Below are 24,206 nucleotides of genomic sequence, written 5' to 3'. Positions count from 1 at the left end.
ATACGGCAAGCACTCGTTGTATTTAAGAGAGCAGAGTGAAGCTTTATGTTTGACTTTCCCCTCTGCATGTTGGAGCAAAATCAGGAGGCAAAGAAACCTGCTGGGTTCATGTTGCAGAGGGTGGAGAAGAAGAGCTGGCAGCCGGACAAATCAGGAGTGTTGGGGGGGAACTAGAGTAAAAAGGTGGGAAATCACAGATAAATACAAGAAAGACAAAGTTATTGAGTTGATTTGAGTTTCCAGACAGGAATTACTCAAAAAAGAGACGGTTAGTCAGATGTAGTGAGTGGATGAAAGAGCAGATGTCTGAAAATTGCTGCAGGGCAGCGGGAGCGACTGTGGGCGGGGAGAGAGGAAGTGTGGTCGACAGGAGAGGAATTTAAAGTCTCATTGTTCTGGAAGAGCAGAGGCAGCGAGAGCCGAGGAAGAGGAGGAAGAGGAGGACGACATGGACGCGAGCGCAGCCGTGGAAAAGGTTCGGACATCTTCAGACACGGCCAGATGTAGAGGTCAGGGGTCAGTCAGGCTGGTGGGATGTAGCGTCTCCTCCTGCTGGTGGAGATCCTTTTTATTAATCTTATTTAAAGATAAAAACTCATTTAGCAAGTGTTTGTACTTCCATTTTGGTTTATGTTGCTTCAAAAAAACAGCTTAATTTTTTAATATCATATTAATTCTGACCTTTTGCTGATGCATTTGATCCATTAGTTTATAGTTACACAACAAACACCTTAAAGGATTTTTTAAAATAAGAACTGCATGCACACATTTTGTACAGGCTAAAGCATATACAGTTAAGTAACCTTTTAATTTTATAAACATCTTTTTGTCTGACTGGTAGTAGTATTAATGTTTTAGAGTTACCGCTAAAGATTAGGGTGATGGCAAGGAGGCCCTCCAACACTAAAGAGTTCAAAGGTGCAAAAAGTTGCAAAGCAGCTAAAGGAAGGACTTCATAGTTATAACATAAAGAATTAATAATTTAAGCAACATGTTAATAAAACAGATTAATTATGAAAATTGTTGCTACACTGGATTATTTTATTGTCGTTTGAGAAATCTGTGTTGTTTCCTGTGAGAAACAAACTTCTTCTGTTTCTGATTAAAACATTATTTTAAATGTAAATCTGAAAGGCATGTGAATAATTTAGGGCTTAGATGTTCATACGTAGCCAGTAAAACGTATTGCCAATACAAATTCACTTAAAGAAATAAGGAGCAAATAATGCATTAATGAGTTGATGAGATTTAATGATCGCATTTCAATGCATGATAAATCATTTTTGCTTATACAATTACATGAACCAATTCCAAGTTTGATATGAATTTTTTTTTAATTTTGAGTATTTATTTAAGTCTTACACATTTATGCTACAAAATAATAATAAAAGAAATTCAAGTAAAATGCATTAAATTCTAATTTATGTCCATTTTTTCCTCTTTTTAAAATTGCAAATTATCACAAAAATTGTTTTAAGATAATAAAAAAGCTATTAGGAAAACCTTGAGATTAATAAATGCAGTGAACAATAATTAACAAGAAAATATGTCTTCCTAATGTTATGAATTTGAAGATATTTATTTCATTTCTTAGTTTGAACTTATTAAAAATATTTTTATATACTTTTCTTAAAGCAGCTCTATGTCTTGAACGTATTAATTCATGTTTATTTTCTTTCTAATGGAGGCAAATTAAAGTTACTGTGAATGAATGGTTGTTTAAATCCTACATTTGAAACATAAAATACATATTTTCAATAGATGTCTTCAAAATAAAAGAAGACATTCATTAATTTGGTGGATAAAATCCTAATTTAGTGGGTCTGTGCAATAATTAAAACCATCTTTAATAAAAAAAATTAAAAATTTCTACAGAGCAAACTTTTATTTTCCACTTGCTTTATGCTAAAATGAGAATAGAATAGAATAGAATAGAATAGAACTGCAGCCCTTCACTTGTCCTTCATTATTTTCATTGGCTGGAAAACCCAGTGGGCCGATGCAGGAGCCAGGTGGTACACCTGAAGTAATCCTGCAGCTTGTTAAAGGTACAACTGTTATTTTACATCTCTGTAAATAAAATGGTAACAAAACCTTTATTAATTTTAGAAAATTTACAAAACAATTTAAAGTCCCAGGTTTAGATATTTTGTTTTGGTTTTCAGAAAAGACAAATTAAGTTGTTAAAAAATAAACCGGCCAGAGGTCAGTCATCTGAAAACCGGATGGATCAGCGCCACCTGTTGATGTTCATCTGTTTGTTTAAGCCCAGAAGCTTAAAAATGTTCCACCGCCATGATGGAAATAACTCCCAGCAGGGATTGCTCCACTGGACCAAATTAATCCAGCGGTGTCCAAAGTGCGGTCTGGGGGCCACTTGTAGCCCTCGGACTGACTTTTTGTGGCCCCTAAATGCAGTTTCAAAGTGATGCAAATTTGAGCCGTCCAGTACAGGCGGCTGGTGCAGATGGAGACTTTTTAATTTCCATTAGGGTAAAATTATTACTGACATAATTTTCCTACAATGGAAAATGTTACCGAAGCATTTGTCTTCAATAATAAGTAGAACCACAAACTTTTTCTTATATGCGACTTTGGTGCAGCCAAATCTGCTTTTATTAAATTTATAAAAGGGTCAATATTAGAATTCAAGGATTTTTTTTATTGCCAAACCATTTTACAAATACCATATTATTTAATATCATACCAAAATACCATATTATGCATTTTCCAGGCACAAAGTGCCATTTTACAACAGAATAAAGTAATTATGTTAACTTCACTTATTACAAAAATGTCATATAAAAATGCTACATGTATCTATATATATCAAACATGACATAAAATAAATTTTACTTCCTAATTTAATGCCTTGAAATTGGGCCTGTGTAAAACCTCCTGGTTTTCTTAAGCTCCGCCTTCAGGAAGTCATCCCAACATGGCTCCTCTGTTAACCCTTTAACAACGTTTCTGCCAGCGTTGCACTGAGACGTAGCTCGAGTAATGAGCTAATTGTTGCTGGCTAGTCTGAAGGAGCAGAGTGGGGAAGGGAAAGCAGCTCTGAAACTGTATCTCTGAGGAGGAGCTGCGCCTTGAAGGCGGGGCTAGGGCCACCCAAGCATTTTGCTCAGCTGAATGGTTGCCATGGAGATTAAAGGATTTCTCAAACATGCATGAAAGTATTAAAGCTGCAGGAATCATTATTACATTTTGGATCCTACAAAAAATGAAATTGGCCCATTTTATTTACTTGACTTTATTTTTATTTTTTGACTCATCGGTTTTGTCCCATGTGATGAAAGGTTTGAGCTCCTCTGCTCTAAGCTGGTTTATTATTTATATTTCAATAGATGTTGGAAGGAAAGTGGTTAGTTTGAGCCAAAGAAAATGAGTAAAATCATTCATTTCTAGGAGCAAATACTTACAAAAGATCACCAAACATTTCATATAAAATAGGTTTTAAGTACATTTTTTAAGCTAGCTCCCCGCTCTAGGACCATTGTCTCTCTCCACCTCTAAACAGCTGCTGGAAACTTTATCTGGGTTTTGTTTTGGTTCCAGACCAACATGAAGCCCAGAGGATCCATGGCTGCTGTTCCGCCTTTCCTGTGACCTCCAGCCTCTTATCGCTTTGCGTTTCCTGCGTTTTCAACCCTCTCATAGCTGACATATTAGAAATAACTTGGTTGAGAGTGACCCCACCTAAATGCTTGCTTTATCTGATTCCTAAATATAGAAACGCTGAGCTATTTAATCCAGGAGAGAGGTTTTTATTTCCCTCTTTTTTGTTTAACAACGCACTTATAAAGCCACAAAAACTAAATAAAATCTGCAACACGTGGGAGGACGCGGCTTCATCACCCAAACTATTTAAATGTCGAGACTTCCTAATCAGATGCAGCTTTTATTAAAAACATTTAAATTTAGTGTGACTTTTGGTCAAGAGTTTCTCTATTTCTGACATTTTTATTGTCTAATCCGTTAATAATAAGGATGATTTATTGACAGAATTTCCCAGCATAACCCAACGCAGTGTTATTATGATAAAGTGACTGTCAGACAGCCGACTCCAGAGGAATGTAATTACAGTTTTGTTCTGCTGAAGCTGTTTTGACAACAAGCCTTCACCACTGAACTTGTTTTATTATGGGCTGATCATTCACACCCTGTTTCAGAGACCAAAGTCTTGTTTTTGTCCCGTTATGATCAGGGCCGTGCAGAGCCCTTTGGGGGGGCCAGGGCTCAAAAAGGGCACATTGAACAAGATCTTAAAACGCCGTACAACAACACAGAAAGAATTTATATTAATAATAATAATAATAATAATATATATGTAACCTTTAGAGCAACTTGGATGGAGACTGATTTATAGATCCAAAAAGCAACACCATATTGTAGCCATGGCAACACAACAATCAAACTGTCAAGATGATTCTTTAGACTTTTACAAAGTGAACTTCCTAATTAAACCCTAAATGTTCTTTTTTCTCAGCTGAATGCATTAAATAAAATGTAATAACATTGTCATTCTCTATAAATGATGCTACAGGTTTAGATCTATGGCCTGACTTACATTTTCTAGGGGCCCCTGAGTGTCTGGAGGCCCCTGAATGGCCCCCACCAGCAGCTACTGAGTTTCCTTTGCCTTAATATCCTCGTCTTACAATTCTAGATCTCAGAGGTGCTAACATTAAACAATTATAATATAATAATTATTCTAATAATAGTACCGGGTGGTACCGGGTGGTACCGGGTGGTACCGGGTGGTACCGGGTGGTACCGGGGGTGGTACTGGGGTGGTACTGGGTGGTACCGGGGTGGTACCGGGTGGGGTACCGGGGTACCGGTGGTACCGGGTGGTACCGGGGGTGGTACTGGGGTGGTACTGGGTGGTACTGGGGTGGTACCGGGTGGGGTACCGGGGTGGTACTGGGTGGTACCGGGGTGGTACTGGGTGGGGTACCGGGTGGTACCGGGGGTGGTACTGGGGGTGGTACTGGGGTGGTACTGGGTGGTACCGGGGTGGTACCGGGTGGGGTACCGGGGTGGTACTGGGTGGTACCGGGGTGGTACCGGGGGTGGTACTGGGGTGGTACTGGGTGGTACCGGGGGTGGTACCGGGTGTGGTGGTACCGGGGTGGTACCGGGGGTGGTACCGGGTGTGGTACCGGGGTGGTACCGGGGGTGGTACCGGGGTGGTACCGGGTGTGGTACCGGGGTGGTACCGGGGGTGGTACCGGGTGTGGTACCGGGGTGGTACCGGGGGTGGTACCGGGTGTGGTACCGGGTGGTACCGGGGGTGGTACCGGGGTGGTACTGGGTGGTACCGGGGTGGTACCGGGTGGGGTACCGGGGTGGTACTGGGTGGTACCGGGGTGGTACCGGGTGGGGTACCGGGTGGTACCGGGGGTGGTACTGGGGATGGTACTGGGGTGGTACTGGGTGGTACCGGGGGTGGTACCGGGTGTGGTACCGGGGTGGTACCGGGGGTGGTACCGGGTGTGGTACCGGGGTGGTACCGGGGGTGGTACCGGGTGTGGTACCGGGGTGGTACCGGGGGTGGTACCGGGTGTGGTACCGGGGTGGTACCGGGGCTTTGCGCTGCGTCGCGTCTCGCGGTGACAGTCGCGGTACCGTATCAGGATGTTTGATATAGAGACAGATATTCTTTATATCGGTCAGTGGGTCCGACTCAAACCGCCTGTAGCGAACCGGGCTTTTAGCAGAATGATGAAGTAATTTTAAGATTTCTGGTAAAATTGCGTCTTCATTCTGATAATATGGTGACCATATTAGATCTAATTAAACAGAATCTCTCATAGCTTGGCTCTGTTACTCATTTATAAGCTGTATCACATTACAAGTTTTACAAAGTTTTATTTTTGTTCTTATATTTCAACTTCTTCAGGATCTGCAAATATTTTTTACTGCCACAAAATATCAGTTTATTTCATCAATAGTTAAGGATAATTTGTTGTTATAAAACAATTTTTACATTTTTGTCGTAATTTCTGCCACCACTAGCACTTTCTAAATATTTTCTCCTGAATAAAATACAGTTGTGTCATCTGCAAAGAGGATATATGTAGATATAGTGCTGTTTTTATTTTTGGAGGGTTAGATCTAAGTATGGAAATGTCTGAGGAGTGTTAATCCTGGAGCAAATCCCTCTGTCCAGGATTGGTTTCTATTATCTAAGAGCTCTTGTTGTGTCCGTCGTTCTGTAGCCGCCAACACCAGAGATGGACCCGGTAATACCTGGTGACAGACGGACAGGTGCGCCGACTCCCAGACTGAAAGCTGCAGATTGTTTTTCCTGTCGGGTTTCCTGCCAGAGGCTTTAAAGTCTCTTTGTCGTCTCACATGTTTAGGTATTTCTGGAGCTGCTGAGAAACCTGATGACAGTTCCTATTTTTGATTCATAAGTATCACATCAGCTTCTAAAAACTGGAATAATCCAACACAGAGTGGCTTAATGGGGATGATGTGATCCAGGAATAACAGATTATATAATCTCGTAAAAAATATAAAATCCATATTCAGTGAATGTAATCTCCGTTACCAGGGGAAAATTCAAGAGGTTGATTTAAACCTGGTTTAATTCCTTTTGGTATTAGATTGTAATTTAGTTTTATTTTTCACCATTTTTGAACTAAAGTGTAATTTTTCAGTCATATTATCTGATCTGTAGTCATTTTAGGTTTGGTCCTTAAAAAGCCTTGCTCTCTCTCACTTTCTCACAGCTTGAATGATCTGCAGACATGTCTGGACATCTTAAATACAGAAAATTACCACTTCTGGATAGTTTACTTTGTTTTGGAAAACTAAATTTACTGTAAATATAGTCAACAAAAGCAGGGAAGCAGGAATGTTTTAGACACTTGAATAAGATAAAAGTCTCATTCAAAACCATTTTATTTTGGTTTTAAAATCAAGAAACATTTTTTTCATAATATTTAAGACAAGTTCGAATAATTTCATTACCACTAATTTTTATTAATTAGTAATTTTTATAAAATATGACAAATTCAATTTGAACTGACTGACATGGAGATCAATAACCTTTTGAAAAATGGATTCTAAATTTATTAACTGCAATAAAAGAAAATCTAGTACAAAAGTATTTCTGGTCTACTTTCTAGTACAAATATCTTTGTGAACTGAAATACGACAAAACTAACCTACAAGTAAGTTTCCAGAATTCATAAGAGCTTGATTTAAAAAGTGTTTAGTCCCCTGGTAGATTATTTCACTTATAACATGGAAAAAATGTCTTATTATGAGTTAAATTTCACGTATACAGACACATTTATATTAGAAACTAGACCAAAGATACTTGGTAAGACTTTTGTCTTTGCAGTTTTAACCAGTTATCAATAATTTCATAATTAAAATACCAAGAAATCTGGTTTAAATGGACACAGATAATCTAACTTTTGCTGTTTAAATGAACTAATTTAAGTCCAAAATATCTTCAATAATAATACCAAGCGGTCCGCTGCGGTCAGGAAACTTTTTCTGACTGCTTTAATCTTTTAAATTTAAACAAATAATCAACCACCTGCTGAAATTGAGACATTATATATTAGACCAGGGGTGGGCAATTAATTTCTTCAGGGGGCCGCATGAAAAATCTGAAATATGTTGGAGGGCCGATCCAGCAATGACTCAAATTTAATCTTGACTCATTATTCATTTTCTCATACCTCTTGTTGTAATAAAATATTTAAATCATATTCTTTTGTTAAGAAGAATATTCAGTAAATATTAATAAAAATTAATTTGTGGTTTGGCTGAAGTGAGAATTAATACTATCAAATTAATAGTTAAAAAAAATATCACATGTGAATTTATTTTTAACTTTTTAATCTCCATAATTGAAATGGTGTGTGTTATATTAATCAACTAATCAACTGCATATATGAGCAATAAATGGTTTTAAGTGTTGGAAAAAGCCTGACGAACCTGCAGTGCTGCAACTTGAAGGACTAACACAAAAGTACCTCCAATCAGATGCAAATGAATGGGAAAACAAGTACCACAAAGTACTTTAAATACAGCAGAAACTTAAAGAGGTACACACACAAAACTAATATCACTTTAGGTAACATTAAAATAACTCATTACAAAATGTCATTACAAAATGAAACTGTAATGACTTGAAAACTTGTAAGAACCAAAACTGAAATACTACAAGGAATAGACAGCTTCAAGTATCTTTGTCCTGGATTCTCTTTAATAAACCAACTTTTTTTTCCTGTGAGATTTGGACACCCATCTGTTGTCACGCCCACCAGTTTGTCCCAGTTCAGACCCAAGCTTTCCAGACACGCATTTACCTCTACTAAGAGCTCACTCCCTGTTGTTGTCCCTTTCATTGACCGCATGCCTGCCAGCTCCTCCGTGATGCTAAATTCTGCATTGATCCGAAGATGAGCAGCTGGATGTCACAGCTCTCATCCAAAGCCAGGAAAAATACCGGTTCTCAAAATCATTCACGCTGTCTTTCAGTGATGTCTTCAACCATTCTCGTTACGTTTGCGGCGGGAGAGGGAGATGTTCTCAAAACCGTCTTTATTCTCAGGACATATTAGCACTGCTTAATATACTCTCCGTCAGAGAAAGGTTTGCTCTTCCTAGCAATCTTGTGGGATATGACAAAACTTGCCTTGACTGCAGCTCCTCTAGATGCCAGGCGTTTTGTAAAAAGTGTTTGTTGCGCTTGCAACTTGGCTACGAGTACAGACGACTCAGTGACGCGCTCTTTCTCTGAAAAGTTCTTGTATCTCTCCTGTGTTTGGTCACGTAGTGACGGTGGATATTATATTCCTTTAACACAGCCACCTGCGCACCACAAACTAAACACACGGCCTTGTCTTTGATTTCAATAACGAAATATTTCGCTGTCCATGCCTTGTTAAAAATGCAGAATTCGGAATCAACTTTTCTTTTTTTTACCGTGAGATAGCATCTACCTGTTGCTGTTTAAGCATGATGCATTCATAAACGTCGTCAAGCCCTTTCAAAATAAAAGACAGCTGTGTCGCATGCACGAAAATACGGTGTTTTGTTTTTAATCTTTAAATTTAAACAAATAATCAACCAGGTCTGTATTAGACTATCATAATTAAGTATTGTTGATCGTCAAAGGAGGTAAAAACATAAAACATCCTTCAGTTTTTTGGGGGTTTTTTGCACCTAAAAACGTTGGTTGTGAAATCATGAATCTTTGAAATGAGTGTAGGACGTGAATCATGGTTAATAAAATACATGATTCAAAACGCTGCAGATGGGATCAGTGATGTCAGCAGGAACAGTCACTGGGTGGAGCGATGAGGTCATCCGCCCTGACCGCGCCGATTGTATATGTGGACACGATCCTGCTGCCTCCACACCAGGAGAAAAGACTCACCAAACAACTCAGCTCACTCCTACACACACACGCACACACACGCACACACACGCACACACACACACGCGCGCGCGCGCGCACACACACGCGCACACACACACGCACGCACACACACACGCACGCACACACACACGCACGCAGGCACACACACGCACACACACACACACACACACCTTTATCAACGTCTCTTCAGGCTTTGAAGGGAGTCAGAGTTGTTAGTACATCTAATGGCCTGAGGAATCCTGACGTTTTGTTTGTGCTTGAGAACAAAAAGCTTTTCAAACAAGCAGCTTTATCCTGTTCACTCATTAAAAAAAATCACATTTGCACAATTTTATATTTCTACTGCTTATAAAGCATCATAAAACTTAAAAAAACAAACAAACAACAAAAAAAAACACCCAATGTTTTTTGGTAATAAGTTCATGGTTTGATGTCTGACAAATTAGTTTTTTCAAAATCCTCCCAACTGTTTTTATGTTTTTTTCCCCCCCATTTATTATATTTGGGTCATATCTACATTATTTAAAGTTTATATTTATATTTACTAATATTTCACACTTTGGACAGGAGTTTCTTTTTAACAAAGTAATTTCCATTTGGGATCAATAAAGTATATTAGAACTTGCCTAGCTTTTAGCTAGCTTTATATAGGACTGAAACTGCGCCGTTACCTAGCAACCCCAGCAAAGCTCAGACTGTTACCTAGCAACCCAAGTGGACTTCTACCCATTTGGTCAGCTGGTTTTCCTGCTGCATAATGGCTGCTGGAAAAGACAAGAGGCCCTTCAACAATTCATTTAGAAAGGGAATGAGCAGGTTTTGGTTCTGTTTCACACCCAAATATAAATCATGCAAAAAGTCTGGATCCAAAACTGTTCAAGAACAATTGCTTGAATTGTTTGTAAAAAAAAAAAAGAGAACCGCAGCAGCTGAAATGTTACAAATGTTGCAACTTTAGTCCCCAGTTGAACCAAATCTACCGGATTATCAGGCAGGGAATCACCTTAAACAAACTTTGTCCACTTCCTCTGCTGCCATTACCAAACTACAACCACAGGCAGACTGCAATTAAAAAACAAAAAAAGCAGAAAAATCAATGCTATCGTTCACAACTCCTCCTTCTGGTCACTGATTGGCCAGAATGAAATTGAAATTAAACTCAATGGGAGAAAGCGCCAAAGGGAGATGAGAATTGATTTGTGCAGAAACAGAAACAGGCTACAGCCTGAGGACTTTCTGTTTAGAACCAACGTGTTCAAAAACCCAAGTTACAAGTCGAGCTGTTTTTGTGTTTCAAGGGACTTTTTATCTCTCCTCAGTAAACAAACTTTGTTCCTTTCCAGATGTTTGGCCTTGTTATTCCTCGCTATGCTGTTCTGTTCCCATATCTTTAAAACTCTGAATCTTTATGTTGATGTTTTAAAACACGGATATAGTCAAGCAAGGATTCCATCTGAAAACGTGGGGTTGAGGTTTTGATGTTTGTTTTTCTGCGTCTCCTCTCAGATGTCTCTCAGAGGTGCCGGGGCGTGTCTGGTTTGTAAAAGCAGCTGCTCTGGATTTCAGCCTCATTCCTGGAGGTACAGTTGCTTCATTTTATGCTTTTTTATTTTACTTTGCCAACAAAAAGGAAAAACAGTGAAAGGAATAAAAAACAAAAAATCACAGCAACAATCCCACAACCGTTGTTGGAAATCGTTTACTCTGCAAACAAACTGATCAACACATGATAGGAGTAAACAGAGTTGGGCAGTAAGAAGTTACAAAACATTTTGCACTTTAGCACCAGCAGAACTAATACTTATGATTGGTGTTTTAGGATTATTGTGGCTAACCTTTTAGCTAGTAATAACCCACTAATATTTAAATATCAATCTGTTGAAAAGCACCTTTTGGAAAAAGTTACTTTTAGGAGTAATTTTACTACGTTGTACTTTTTACGTTTACTTGAGTAATTTCATCATGAAGCATTTCTACTCTTACTCGAGTAAAACTTCTGGATTTTCTTCCCACTGAATGAAAAACAAACACGTTGTAACCAGAAACAGGCACATACCTGCAGTTTTTATTAAAGTTTCAGAGGTTTTTATCGAAAGAAACTCAACTGGGGAAAAAAAATGTTTTTTGCCTCATTTTTGTTGTTATTTATGTAAATCATTTTGGTCTTTAAAATACCAAAATTTCCACATAACTTTATATTTTGATATGTCTGATGATCTAACTTTTAAATATTAAATGATTGATGTTTTGTTTAATTGAGTAGACATTTTACCAAATGCGTTTTTACTCTGACTTAAGAAATTTCTTGGATGGCTACCTTTTATTTTTACTTGAGTAAAAGTTTTGGCTACTCTGCCCACCTCTGGGAATCAACATGGCAGCTGTTCTGGATAATTTTATAGACAATATTTGATCAGATGTAGAGTTAGTAAGGCATCTCAATCTTGTTTATAATTAAATAAAGAATGGAAACCGTAAATTAAACATCACCACCTCTGCGGGGCTCTGTGCAGGAAAGCCTGCGTGGCGTGCGGCTGCAGCACGGTCAACCACGCGCCTCCGGACGGCGACGCGGAGGACGATCAGCGGATGGGTCGCCTTCTCGGAGACTCGCCATGCTCCCACCTAACCGCTAAGGTCAAAGGGGGCGGAGGCCTTCGAGTCTACAAGAGAAACCGAATGATTGTGACGAACCCGGTGGTGTCGCGCAAAGACCCGACTTTCAACACCACCACGTATGACTGGGCGCCGGCCGGACTGAACCAGAAACTGGTGAGACAGCAGAACCGGAAGCAGAAATTCAGTTAAAACTGTCAGTTCCTTATTTTACGTAATCATAATGTCGTTCCTCCTGTTCTTGAAGAATATTTTATTTCTGCTATATTGGGTTTTTTTTTTATTTGTTTCAGTTGAAAAAGTTTTAGCATTAGCTTCTGCAAAATACTGTTTGTGGCGCATTTAGTGCTAGCAGAATTAATGTTTATGATCAATGCTTTAGGGTTAGCACAGCTAATTTTATAGCTAATTTTATAGTTATACTGTTTTAAAATAATGAAATCCCAAACAACATGCAGCGTGTTATTAGCGCTAAATATCCACAAATAATCATATAACTTACAATAAATAGCATGTAAATCAGAAGCTAATTTTTACCCTAAAATAACTCACATATTTATTTCCTAAAAGTCAGCCATGTTCATAGCCAATACTTCTGAGTGAAAAAGATACAGTTGGAAGTTTGACAGTGAATCTGATATGAAGCTGACATCTGCTACTGACAGGCCACTAGCACTACTAGCTAAAGCTTTAGCTTCAGTTAGCTTTTAGCTGGCTTTAGCTTTTTAGCTAACTGTTCACACACTTGATGCAGCAATTTTATGTTATTAAACATGGTAGCTAGTTGACCCACAACCATTAGCAAATTAGCTAAAAACACCAGAAAAACAGGAAACAAACCATGTAAATAAGCAGATGGGGGTAAACACAGCGAGTTCAACACGGAGAAACCAGACTGGAGGTGAAGGTTTTGAGCAAAACTACAGAGAAACTGTGGAAATTGTAATTAGGAAAAGTGTGGTTTAGAACCACAAAAGTAGACTTGGAGGAGCTGAATCTCATCCAGTGAGCGCTGAAGGTCGTGGTTTGGAGACTCTAGCAGAAAATAACCTCCAAAAAAAGCAAAGGTGACGCCCTCTGCTACCTACAGAGAGGATGCTTTTGGATATGTGGGATGCACAGGAAGCTAATTACATTATTTACACACAGAAATTCACAACACAACAAACTGTAATTAATGAATCTCCTTTTAGATTTATAAGGTCAGTGTGTGTCAAACTCAAGGCCCACGGGCCAAATCCGGCCCGCCAGAAGATTTTTTGCACCCTCTAGACTCTATAAATAGAAACATCAAGAAGACAGATGTGTTTTTAAATATTTCATCAATCAAATCAGCAGTTTTGTGTGTAGAATATCAGATTACACAAAGGTAAAAATATATTTAATATGATTTAAGGTAACCCTTTATTTGAAGGAGTCTGCATAAGACGGATGTAACGCCTGTCATAAGGAGTCTTTATAAATGTTTATGACGTGTCATTCGGTAAGTAATGACACTTTCAATACAAAGTTGACACTTTCAATGCAAAGTTGACACTTTTATTGCACTTTTTAAACAACTTTTAGTGCAACTCCGCATTAGATGTGTCATTATTTACCAAATAATGCAAAGTTGACACTTTTAATCCTCTTCATCTAAAGTTTTACCTCATTGAATTTTAAATGGGAATTATCAAAATTGTAACAGCTTGTTAAAAGGTTGTTTTATCAACACTTTCTGCCCCTAAAGGACATTCTTGTGGCCCAAAATAAAAATGAGTTTGACACTCCTGTGTTAAAAGAGAAGTAAATTAAAACTGCTTGAGCAAGTGTTTTTTTAAACTCATAACTTCTGTTGGAAGCACTAAAATATATTTCTCAGCCGTTTCTTCTTGTCTGCTTTGCATTAAAATCAGCCCAGCCTGTAATTATGTGACAGACATTTCTGCGGCTGAGAGACGGATCCAAACCCAGCAGAGAAACATTGTGTCTGCCTCGTCCGGGTTGGACTCGGCTTGCTAACTCCAGGCTGTTAGTCACCGTCTGCCAGCGGCAAAATAAGCTGACGACACACAGCTGTGTCACAGAAAAACACCTGGAGAGAGCAAAACGAAACCCGCTGCTCAAAACCAAAACCCGCTGCTCAGGTTTCAGCGGCAGGAAGTGAAAACTGAACCAAAGAGACGAAGATACTATAAAAACCAGGGGTTCATTTCATAAAATCATGAAATAGTCTGATTTCATGGCGTTTTCTGTTCCAGTGGAATTGGATCTTTTTCATAAATATTAGGGAATTATTGGTTTAAAATAAGCTCCTTTTCAGTTTTGTCTTATTTCAAGCAAACTGAAATGTTTACACTAGGAACTAAGCAAAAATACTTGGTAAAATTTTGTTTTTGCAGTGAACTTTTGCGCAGTACGATGCCTGGAGGAAGATTTTTCTATTTTTATCATTGAACTCTATGTCAGTGTGTAAAAGTGTTTTTTTTTTTTTTTGTCTCTTCAGGCCATGCAGTACATGGAGCTGCTGCCTGAAAGCCAGCGCCCCGTCTCTGGGACGCCCGGAGCCCTGCAGCGCCGCAGGCATCTCCTCAGCCAGCTCCCGGTCTACGATCAGGACCCCATGAAGTGTCAGAGTCTGGGCAGCGAGGACGAGGTTCGGCTCAGTCCATAAACACGACGGCGCGGATTTATGGGCTGGAAATAGAAGAGGAGGAGCTCATTTCTGCCAAAAAACTCTCAGATTAATCTCAGAAATTTTCTAGAAAAACTTTAACATTCCTGAGACTGAAAAGTAAAAAGAATTGTGAGAACATTTTTGAGATTAATTTAAGACATTTTCTGGGGGGAAAAAAACATTTATGAAAAGAAAATTCTTGGAAAAAAAAAAGTTGCAAAAATCAAAAATGTCTGACTGTCCAAATGTTTCTAAGATTAATCTCAACATTTTTGAATGTTTTTAGAAAAATGTTGATTCTTCAAAATCAGAAACTTCAAACTATTTTCTAAAAAAATTCTGTCATTAATTATAAAATTTCATTTTTCTTCTCACAATTTTGTGACATTTCAAACTCATAAATTTTCCATTTTTCCTAGAAAATTTCTGAGATTAATTTCAAAACGTATGAGTATTTTATGAGCAAATTTTAAACTTTTGTGGTTCAGAAATGTGTCTGTTTTTGAAGTTTTTGTTGGAAATGTACGCCTCCTTTTATATTTCTATCTTTAATGGTCCGGACACGCTGAGGCACACAGGCGACTGAAAGTGAGCTAAGTTATCTTTAACCGATTCACCTGCAGGTTTCGGCCATGATTCTGTTCGTGAAACAGTTCAAACTGGAGGTTCTGGGAGTCGGGGAGGTCGGCCTACCTGGGGAGGGCGGCGCTCTGAAAGAAGCAGCTGCTCAGCGGACAGCAAAAGAGGTCAAAGGTCACGGCGACAAGGCAGAGGCCGTGCAGCACCAGAATCAGAGTGTGAGCCGGAGCAGCACCTCCTCTGCTGTGAACGGAACCAACGACAAAACTGAATATGTGAGGAAATAAAAAAATTATAAACACATTTTATATAAAACTAACAGAAAGAAGTGAAACAAAGAGCAGAGCTGGAACATCAGTTTAAGATTTCTGAAACACTAATTTCATTAATTTCTGCTTCAAAGTTCTTTTGGTCGATTTTAAAGATGTTTGTTACATTTTTAGATAAATAAAACTATTTAAAACTATTAAAACTACATAAAACTAATGAGAGTTTAGTTTTATGGTTTCTGTCACCTTAAATCCAATTGGCTTACTGCTTGCCACGCCCCCAACTCAACGCTTGTACCCGCATGTAAAAATGGCTGCAAACAGATGTGCAACTAATTATACAACCGTACATCTTCGCCGTACATCTTCGCCGTACATCTTCGCCGTACATCTTCGCCGTACATCTTCGCCGTACATCTTCGCCGTACATCACCAAATGTGGCTCAACATCCGGAAGTTTCTGCTCATTTTTCACACACTAAAAGCTTTCATTCATATTTATCATGTGACGTCACATTTCCGGGTTCTTTGTGGCCGACACCCATATTGGTCGGTATTGGTAAATGACTGTTGTTATAGAGTTGCTATGACAACAATAAACAAGCCACAGTATCTGTCTCATACGAATTGATCCTGATCAGTAGAGATTTTGTCGATGTTTGTTGGTCAATAGGGTCAATATACTTTCTTTTCGTTGGACTCGAAGTCATGGTTCATCTTTGTTGCGCTTGCCTACCAAGATGGCAATTCAGTGGCGCGGATCACTTCTAGTCCAGACTTGTGGAAACTACGTATAGCCAAAAAATGGCTGGGTGTTTTTAAGTACATAGGCTATCTTCAGAAGCGGTTGAAAACCAAATGGAATGTGGATTTTGAAAAATAGATCCCCTCTAAGAAAACTACAAAAAAAACAATGATGGCAGTCATCAAGTTTTTCAGCTGTTTTTGTTGCAAATTCAACCTTTTTTGTTCTTTTGTCCCCAAGCGGTGTACTGGTTGCCACGGAGACGTCTCAAAGGACAGTCCGGTTGTTTACGCAGAGCGCGCAGGTTACCATGACGCCCTGTGGCACCCCACCTGCTTTGTGTGCTCGGAGTGCGGCCACGGCCTGGCGGACCTGGTCTACTTCTGGTCCAATCAGAAGCTGCTCTGCGGACGGCACTACTGCGAGTCGGTGTGGCCGCGCTGCTGCGGCTGCGACGAGGTGACGCGCCTGCTCTGCATGCATCATGAGCCTTTCTTCACTCTCAGCTGCTGTCTTTGAATCAACGCTGCCTCTCCATCCTCAGCTCATCTTCTGCAAGTCGTTCATCACGGCGGAAGACGGACGGACGTGGCATCCGCAACACTACTGCTGCTGGAAGTGCGGCCAGAGCCTGGATTCGCCCTGTCAGCACTAACAAAACACATCACAATCAGATGTGATCATTATTACTGCAAATCAAGTCCAGCGTGGCTCTTTCTGTTTGTAGACAGTTTTAACATGTAAATCCTAAGTAATAAAGAGCTGAATTATGTTTTTAGCTGACATGTAAAGTTGTTTATTTTCTGGCTCCACCGACACAAACAGTAAAACGGTTTTATTAGGTTTTATGAAACACTTGAAGGGACATTAAACTGTCCTCAAAGCACTTAGAGACTCACCCAGAATGTGTTTAAAATGGCTGAAGGAACTTCCTCTTGATCTCTCAGCTCTTAAAGCTCTGACAGCAGCTTTGTACGGAAGCCCAGAAGTGACATTTCAAGGAAACATCATAAAACCAAATAAATTATATGTATAACAGGGAATTGCTGAATCCTTAAAAAGTCTTAAACTCATGTACATAAAATTAAGGCCTTAAATGTTTTCAATTTAAAGCCAAAGTAAGTTGGTCTTAAATACTGTAATCATAGGTCGTAAATTTTGCCACGGCAGGACTGTTTAATGTTGTATATTCTGTACAGTTATGTTTTTATCGCTGGTCTTTTCTGTCACGCAAAGGTTTGAGTCACGCAGAAATCTTCACTGCATTCTATGACTCGAGGCAGTTCAGGCTACTGCTACCTAGCTGCTAATATACTCTAGCTAACTAGGTTTTATGCATCTGTCATGAGTAAATTTATTGCTAATTAGCTGGAAAACGATCATCTTCGGCAAGGCTAGGGGCCTTCTGTGCAAAAACTTTGAATTTCAAACCTGGCACTACAAGGTTAAGGTTGTAGGAGCAATCTCAAAATATGAAACTTTTTCTGTAAATTTCTGCCATTATACAGGTCTTAAATTTAATTCATAATTGTCTTACAAGGGCATTAAAAAGTTTTAAATTTGAATTGGTAAAACCTGCAGAAACCCTGTAAACCATTGATGCTGATTGACGCTGCCTAAAAAGTCAGAAAATTATTATAAGGTGTTATAAGCAAGAAACATTTTTTAAAAGCTCCCAGTCATTTTGACCAATCACTTAAGTGATTGGTCAAAATGACTGGAAAAGCGCTATATAAGTTCAGTCCATTTACCATTTTAATCCATTTATTTTCCACAGAAATTCAGTGAATAGAATAAAATGGGGGTTCACTGTTGTTGACATTTTAAATAAAGGATCTTATAACTCATCTGTTTTTAAAAAAATGTGTTGTGATCTAAAAATGAATGTTAACTTTAGGTTTCAGCAAAAAATAAAGGAAAACGTAATGTAAGTGGTGTAAAGGGGCATCAGGTTGGATTACATACCTTCCCAGAGTTCAGCTGATCTACTCCCTGCAGGAATGCGAGGTATTCCTGTGGTCTCCGGGTCGACGTTCCCGGGAAGTGCCGTCACCCAGCTGATCCACAAAAAACAAGTTGTTATTTTTAGTCCTGAAGCGAAACGATTCCAGTTTGATTTGCTGAGATTTGTGGCTTTTAATAGAGTGTTGTGTAATCATACAGATTTTATGGAGGAGCTGGATGCATTAATCACTTCCTTTGGTTTTTGAAACTCAGATTATACACCAAGGTTTGAACTAATATGGTCAAAATCAGACATCGAAGGTTTCCAACTATATTATTACACAAATAAAACTCACATGTTGTTGTTGGCAGCCATCTTTGGTCTTCACAGCACTTCTCTGCTTTCACTTAATGGAAATTGTGCATGAAGTTAGTGAATGCGATAAAACATCCAGTTATAGACTTCAGTTTGCAACTTCAAATGGTTTGCAGGAAAGGGATCAACACCATTGGGAGTGATTGCTGCCACCTAATAAGTCTGAAAATTATTATAAGGAGTTATAAGCAAGAAAACATTTCTCAAAAGCCGCCAGTCTTGAATAACATTTTCCTTTTTATTTTTTGACATACAAAAGTCTCAAGCCGTAATCTTTGTATTGTTTCTGGTACGTTGCTAACAACAGCAATGGACAAGAACATTTATCGGGTTAATTTCTGCTTATAAAACTGATGGAAAAGACTGTTGTCATTAAGGAAGTTAGCCTAGCATTCCAATGCTAAACATGTCGAGTAGCACAGATGCTAATGCTAATGTTAGCATCCAATCCACATTTCCAAGGTGTTTTTGCATCACTTGAAAGTTGAACTTTGCATTATTTTGATGGTTAAACTAAATAACATATTAAAAATGATAAATATTTGTTGCTGAGCTCAAACGTTTACTTTCAATAATTTAGCAGCAAAACAAGATTTTGAATTGAAAATGTTGCTTATTTTGTAAATTCTATTGGTTTCCATTTAAATGTTTATTTGCAGTCCATGAAATTAACTCGATTAAAAATGATGAGGCCTGAGCTAAAAAACCCAACAAATATGGAACCATCTGTCTGACAGCTGCTGATGACCCCAACAGCATCACTGGGATCCAAAACACAGCAGCAGAACGGACCAGTCAAAGCCCAAAGAACAGTGGAGGCTGCGCTTATTTATTCTCATCATTATTTTCTTTAAAGCATTGTGTATTTTTATGAGAAATTAGAAATTAAAAGAGAAAATCTTTTATTTTAGGAAAAAACAAGAGAAATTAGATTTACTAATAAATCTGTATTGATGCTGATTTGAAACTTCTGTTGCCAAATTTTTAATCCCCTCATTTCAGTTATGAAATTATCATCTATGGTATAAATCCTCTGCTGTAAATATGGCAAACAATTAACCCAGCAGTCATGTTTCTGGACTGAAGCTGGAGTAGAGAACCTCTGCATGCACAGGGAGAACATACAGAAAGGCCCCGGGCTGGGATTTGAACCTGAGACCTTCAAGCTGCAAAGCAAACCTCAAAACTGCTCCCCCATGCTGCCCAACTTTGATTTCATCATGTCATAACTAACACAGGAAAGGGATTTTTAGATTTTATAAATATTTTTATTTCTTTTTTCAAATTAAAACTAGAAAAAAGACAAACATACAACAAAATGCAAACAACACAGCAAGGCTGCTTCAAACTGTTAATCCTCTTCTTAGGCAAACATTTTCAGCCAGTTATTATTATTCAATCAATGTAACAACAATACAATTCTTGTTCTGGAAAAAACACAGAAAAGGACCATTTATAATAATTCTGTAATTCTGGTTGCAATGAACAGCTGTTACTGATTATTGCAACCAGAATTAACAGAACAACTGTTTGATAAAACAAATTCTATTATTTTCCATAATTTTTGCAAGGGAAAAAAAGAATCTGAATTTCCAGGAAAGTCAGCATTCTGAGATTAAAATCTGAATTTTGTTTAAAAAATAAAACCGTCATAATTCTGAGTCTAAACTCTGAACTGTGAGACTTCAGAGTTATTTTATCCTGAATCCTTTTCCATACAAATGTGTTGATTCATTTATTTGTAGGATTATTTATTCCTAATTTAGACCCACAGAAGAAGTCTTGTCTGTTTGTTTTAAACACTGTAAACTGGCGGTGACGCATTAATGACCCTTAAACACAACATCTGAAAAATTAGACCCAACAGTTCTGTTTCAGCATAATTCACCATTTTTAATTTAACACCAGCTATGTTTCCTTTAACCATAAAACTGAAGTTACAAAAATAAATTTGCATAATGGGAAACACCAATTTTGAAAAACCTCAGGTTTTTCCATGACAGATTTTTGCACTAGAATGAGGTGGTTTTTCAGCCACATCAAAATGTTTTTATCTGGTCAGAGTGCAATGGAAAGACTTGTTAAAAAAAATCACAGGAGTCACGTGACCAACAACAGGACGTTACCACTGGCAAGATGATGACAGGCAGCGGTTGGAGGCTGATGGTTTGTTTGTTTTTTTGATTAAAAATCATGGCAGCGAGGATGTAGACGGTTGGATGACATGTATTCATAATTCAGCAACGGCGCAAGCGCTCATCATCTATTAGCCATCAGAGGAGACGTCAGTGTCCTACTCAGATTTGAACAACAAGCCCCGCCTATTTTGGAGCCGGCAACGTAAGCAAAGTTTTGGGAAATTGTAGTCGGCCATTTTACAGAAAAGCTATGGATTTAATCCTTTGGAATGATGCACAACTGTTTATGAACCCTGATGCTGTGAGAACTATGATTGAACCAGCTGCACATTGTTCTAAAATAAAATAAAATAAAATATTCACCATCCTACTACTTTCTTCTTCCCTGTTTTCACCAGTAGTGATATCCGGCTGTTGATACTGTAATGTGGGGGGGGGGGGATGCTTTTATTGCATTTTTGCTAAATACAATTTTCGTGTTTCCATTAAGCAAATTTATTCTCATAATTGCAATTTTATGTTTAATGGAAACGCAGCAATAGACAGAGATCTCCTGACGTGCTTTAGTTCGTTAGGATGAGCCGCTTCATTTACCCTGAGGAACGTTTCTGTTTTCTCATCCGTAATTGCGTCCTACTCCTTGCTGTCCTCGTCGTCCGGCCCGCCGCCCTCTGACGGTAATATCTTCATCGGTTTGACGCCTCCCACGTAAAAGATCGGAAACATTTTCTCAGACCAGCTGTGTGAGAAGGTGCAGATGTGCTTGAGGGTTTTGGGGTCGGTAAAAGACAGTTTTCCCCTCTCCAGGTCCAGATGGACCCGGATTGCCTGCAGTTTTCCTATAACGTGGAAGCTAGCGGGTGCTCCTGGGGAGAAATAGGAATATTTTTCTTTGGAAAAACAAACAGCCCACAATCCCGACCTGAACTGAATCGGTTTCTTCCTTTTGAACGATTCTTCTGCAACGCCAACGAACCAGCTGCTGCAGTCTGCCACCTCCACGGTCCAGAAATGGACGCCCGCAGTGAAGCCCCTGGAGGCCGAAACGATCCCCTCCGACTCAAACCTCTCGGGATTCCCGGGAAGTTTCTGTCTGCTTCCCCGCCTCACCGCAGCGAGATCCTCGCAGATGATAAGTCCCGGTCCGGCAGTGTTTGGGTCCAAAACCACTGGCGTACGGGACACCACGTGTTTGACCTTCTTCCAGGTGTTACAGCGCAGGTTGCCCAGGTGTTTGGCCACATCCATTAGTGCGCCCGCAGCCGGCTGGGACAGCTCCGGCAGGGGGCGCTGCTGCTCCGTTCCTGCAGCGCTGGAGCTCTGCAGGAGCGCAGCATCTTTACATCTCAGCTTCCTCTCTGCAGATTTTATGGTGTCGTAAAGAGCAGTCATTACTCCGTTTAGAACCTTAATCTTCTCGTTCACCCTCAGACTCTTCTGCTCCTCTTCCTCCTTCACCGCAGCCACCCTGACCTCCTCTTCGTCACGCAAAACCCGCTGCAGCATCCTGAACTCCTTCCGTATCCTGGCCTCCGTGAGCCGGGCCTGGGAGTGAATGTGTTGGGCAGTCAGGTCCAAGTCTTCCTTTACTTTTGTGAAAAGCTTGAGTTTCTCCTGGAGTGGCATGATGGACTTTCGCAACGCCTCCCTGCGGTCCTGCGCCACCTCGGCTGCTGGCCGGAAGACGTGGCCGCTGTGCTGCTTGGAGTCCCTGCAGATGAGACACACCGGTTGCTTGTCGTCCAAGCAGAACAGCTTCAGTTTCTCTGAGTGCAGCTGGCAGACATCTTCACGCTCCAGGAGGAAAGCCTCGCACGTGTTCTTCAGCACCAGGTTGCACGTGGGCTCCTTGCGGTCGGAGTCGCAGTTGCAAACCGGACACTTTCGGATCTGTTTCTGCGTCCACCACCTGCTCAGACAGGCCCTGCAGAAGCTGTGGCTGCAGGACAGGAGGACGGGGTCTCTGAAGATGTCCCGACAAACGGGGCAGGACAGTTCCTCTTCTAAATTTGAAGCCATGTTGTCTTAACGCCGACGCAAAGTTACAAAAAGGAAGTTAGATCCGCGATTCGCTCTAAATAAAGTTATTTCCCAGTCTTAAATAAACTTACGTTCAGTTCACAAAGTCAGTTGGACGACAAAGTTTAGATTCCGGCGTTGAGGTCTCCAGAGGTAAACAAATGCTGCTTCCGGTGACGTCCCGTCGAAGCCCGCCACAGCCAAACGTGAGCTCGGCCGCCATATTCGTCAGGGACATGTCGCTTCCCCGTATTAATGGAGGTACGGCCAACTGCTGCCACCTCCTGCTTATCTTGTGGTTGCACTGCAAAAGCCACCCCAAAATCTAAACTGGCTCTTTTGAGTCTTACTTAAGTAAAAAATATGTTTAAGTACATTTTTTAGATACTCTGCTCACCTCTTACTGGTGTGAATTGTTACAATTTTTGCTACCCTGGTTGACTTGCACCTGGTATTTTTCTTTTTCTGGGACTCTGAACAGGTGTCTATAAATCAGGGCTTTCACTAGCACTGATCTAGCCCTCATGCTCTAGGGCTCTATCCCTCATGTCTATTTGTCTAAAAAATAAAACCACACCTTTAATTCCAGGTTATCCTTGTGTTGCTACCTGTGTATTATGGAAGTCAGCCACAATGATTCATGACTTCCATGCAAACGAAACATAAAACTCATTTCACCAACAAAGAAGCTGTTTTTATCTCATGTTTTGTAGTAGAGACATTTTTCTGTCCTCCAATCAATGAATTGTGTGACACTAGTAGCTCCACCTTAACCATACGATACCATTTCTCTTTTGACCTAAACTAAAGGAGGCCCAGGAATGGTGTGGTACTAGTCGGCTGTATGGGCCACTTTTACATTGGGAACAGTCAAATAAGTGTACAAAACTGTACCAACCCATGCTGCTCAGTGGAAATGAGGCGTTAGAAGTCCTAAGATGGTACCTGGAGCAGGGAGGAGGAAGGGTAGAGGTGAAGAATGAGGCCAGGAAGTAAAGGGCAAAGATGGATGAGAGTAATGAGGCGGAGGGCAAAAGATGAGGACTATAGTGACACCCTATGGAGAAATAAGTGGGTGGTATCGAAAGAACGTAGCAAAATGAAAGGTAGATTCATGTGTTATGTCCAGTGCAGCTGCAGATGGTTTCTATAGACACAGAAAGGTAGTATAAAGATTTGAATATTGTAAAAAATGCACTAATTGTGAGAAATTATTATGAGAAACATAATTAATTTTGAATAATTCACAAAATCCATTGTGTAACCTGAAGTGAGCACCAGAGCAAAGAGTCTCTGGAAATCAAAAAAATTAGAAATGAAAGATTGGTTAATCATCAGACTCTTGGTGTCTCTGTGATTTTTACCTCTGGTGTCACTCTGTCTCCTGGAGCCTAATTTTAGACGGCTGTTTCTTCTCCCGGCGGCCGTCACTTCCTGTTTGTCCGGTGG

At 39.7% G+C, this 24,206-nt stretch overlaps 2 protein-coding genes across 3 annotated transcripts; one reads left to right on the top strand and one right to left on the bottom strand.

Annotated features, from left to right (window-relative positions):
• Positions 1–332: 332 nt before the first annotated feature.
• On the top strand, positions 333–17,063 carry lmcd1 (LIM and cysteine-rich domains 1). 2 transcript variants are annotated; one of them, XM_044121764.1, is made up of 7 exons: positions 333–475; positions 10,922–10,995; positions 11,929–12,187; positions 14,517–14,666; positions 15,311–15,541; positions 16,521–16,739; positions 16,825–17,063. In XM_044121764.1, exons 1-7 carry the CDS (start codon positions 449–451, stop codon positions 16,933–16,935), a joined length of 1,071 nt encoding a protein of 356 aa, XP_043977699.1. In that variant the 5' UTR covers positions 333–448; the 3' UTR covers positions 16,936–17,063. The 2 variants fall into 2 exon arrangements, with proteins under 2 accessions (XP_043977699.1, XP_043977700.1); XM_044121765.1 differs by having other exon boundaries at positions 398–509.
• Positions 17,064–19,910: 2,847 nt separating this feature from the next.
• Positions 19,911–24,113, bottom strand: LOC122833839 (E3 ubiquitin-protein ligase TRIM35-like). Its single transcript, XM_044121762.1, has one exon. The coding sequence runs from the start codon at positions 22,755–22,757 to the stop codon at positions 21,372–21,374; it is 1,386 nt and encodes a 461-aa protein (XP_043977697.1). The 5' UTR covers positions 22,758–24,113; the 3' UTR covers positions 19,911–21,371.
• Positions 24,114–24,206: the final 93 nt, after the last annotated feature.

The sequence above is a fragment of the Gambusia affinis genome, linkage group LG07 (assembly GCF_019740435.1).
Source record: "Gambusia affinis linkage group LG07, SWU_Gaff_1.0, whole genome shotgun sequence".
In the NCBI taxonomy this organism is placed as follows: Eukaryota; Metazoa; Chordata; class Actinopteri; order Cyprinodontiformes; family Poeciliidae; genus Gambusia; species Gambusia affinis.
Note: the sequence above shows the minus strand (reverse complement) of the source record. Positions and strands in the feature narration are given on the sequence as shown.

Excerpts from the sequence above, each read along its gene's own strand:
- lmcd1 (XM_044121764.1), top strand. The coding sequence starts at position 449 with ATGGACGCGAGCGCAGCCGTGGAAAAG. Across the intron at positions 12,188-14,516 it reads CCGGACTGAACCAGAAACTG|GCCATGCAGTACATGGAGCT; the intron begins GTGAGACAGCAG and ends TTGTCTCTTCAG. Across the intron at positions 16,740-16,824 it reads GCTGCTGCGGCTGCGACGAG|CTCATCTTCTGCAAGTCGTT; the intron begins GTGACGCGCCTG and ends CTCCATCCTCAG.
- LOC122833839 (XM_044121762.1), bottom strand. The coding sequence starts at position 22,757 with ATGGCTTCAAATTTAGAAGAGGAACTGTCCTGCCCCGTTTGTCGGGAC.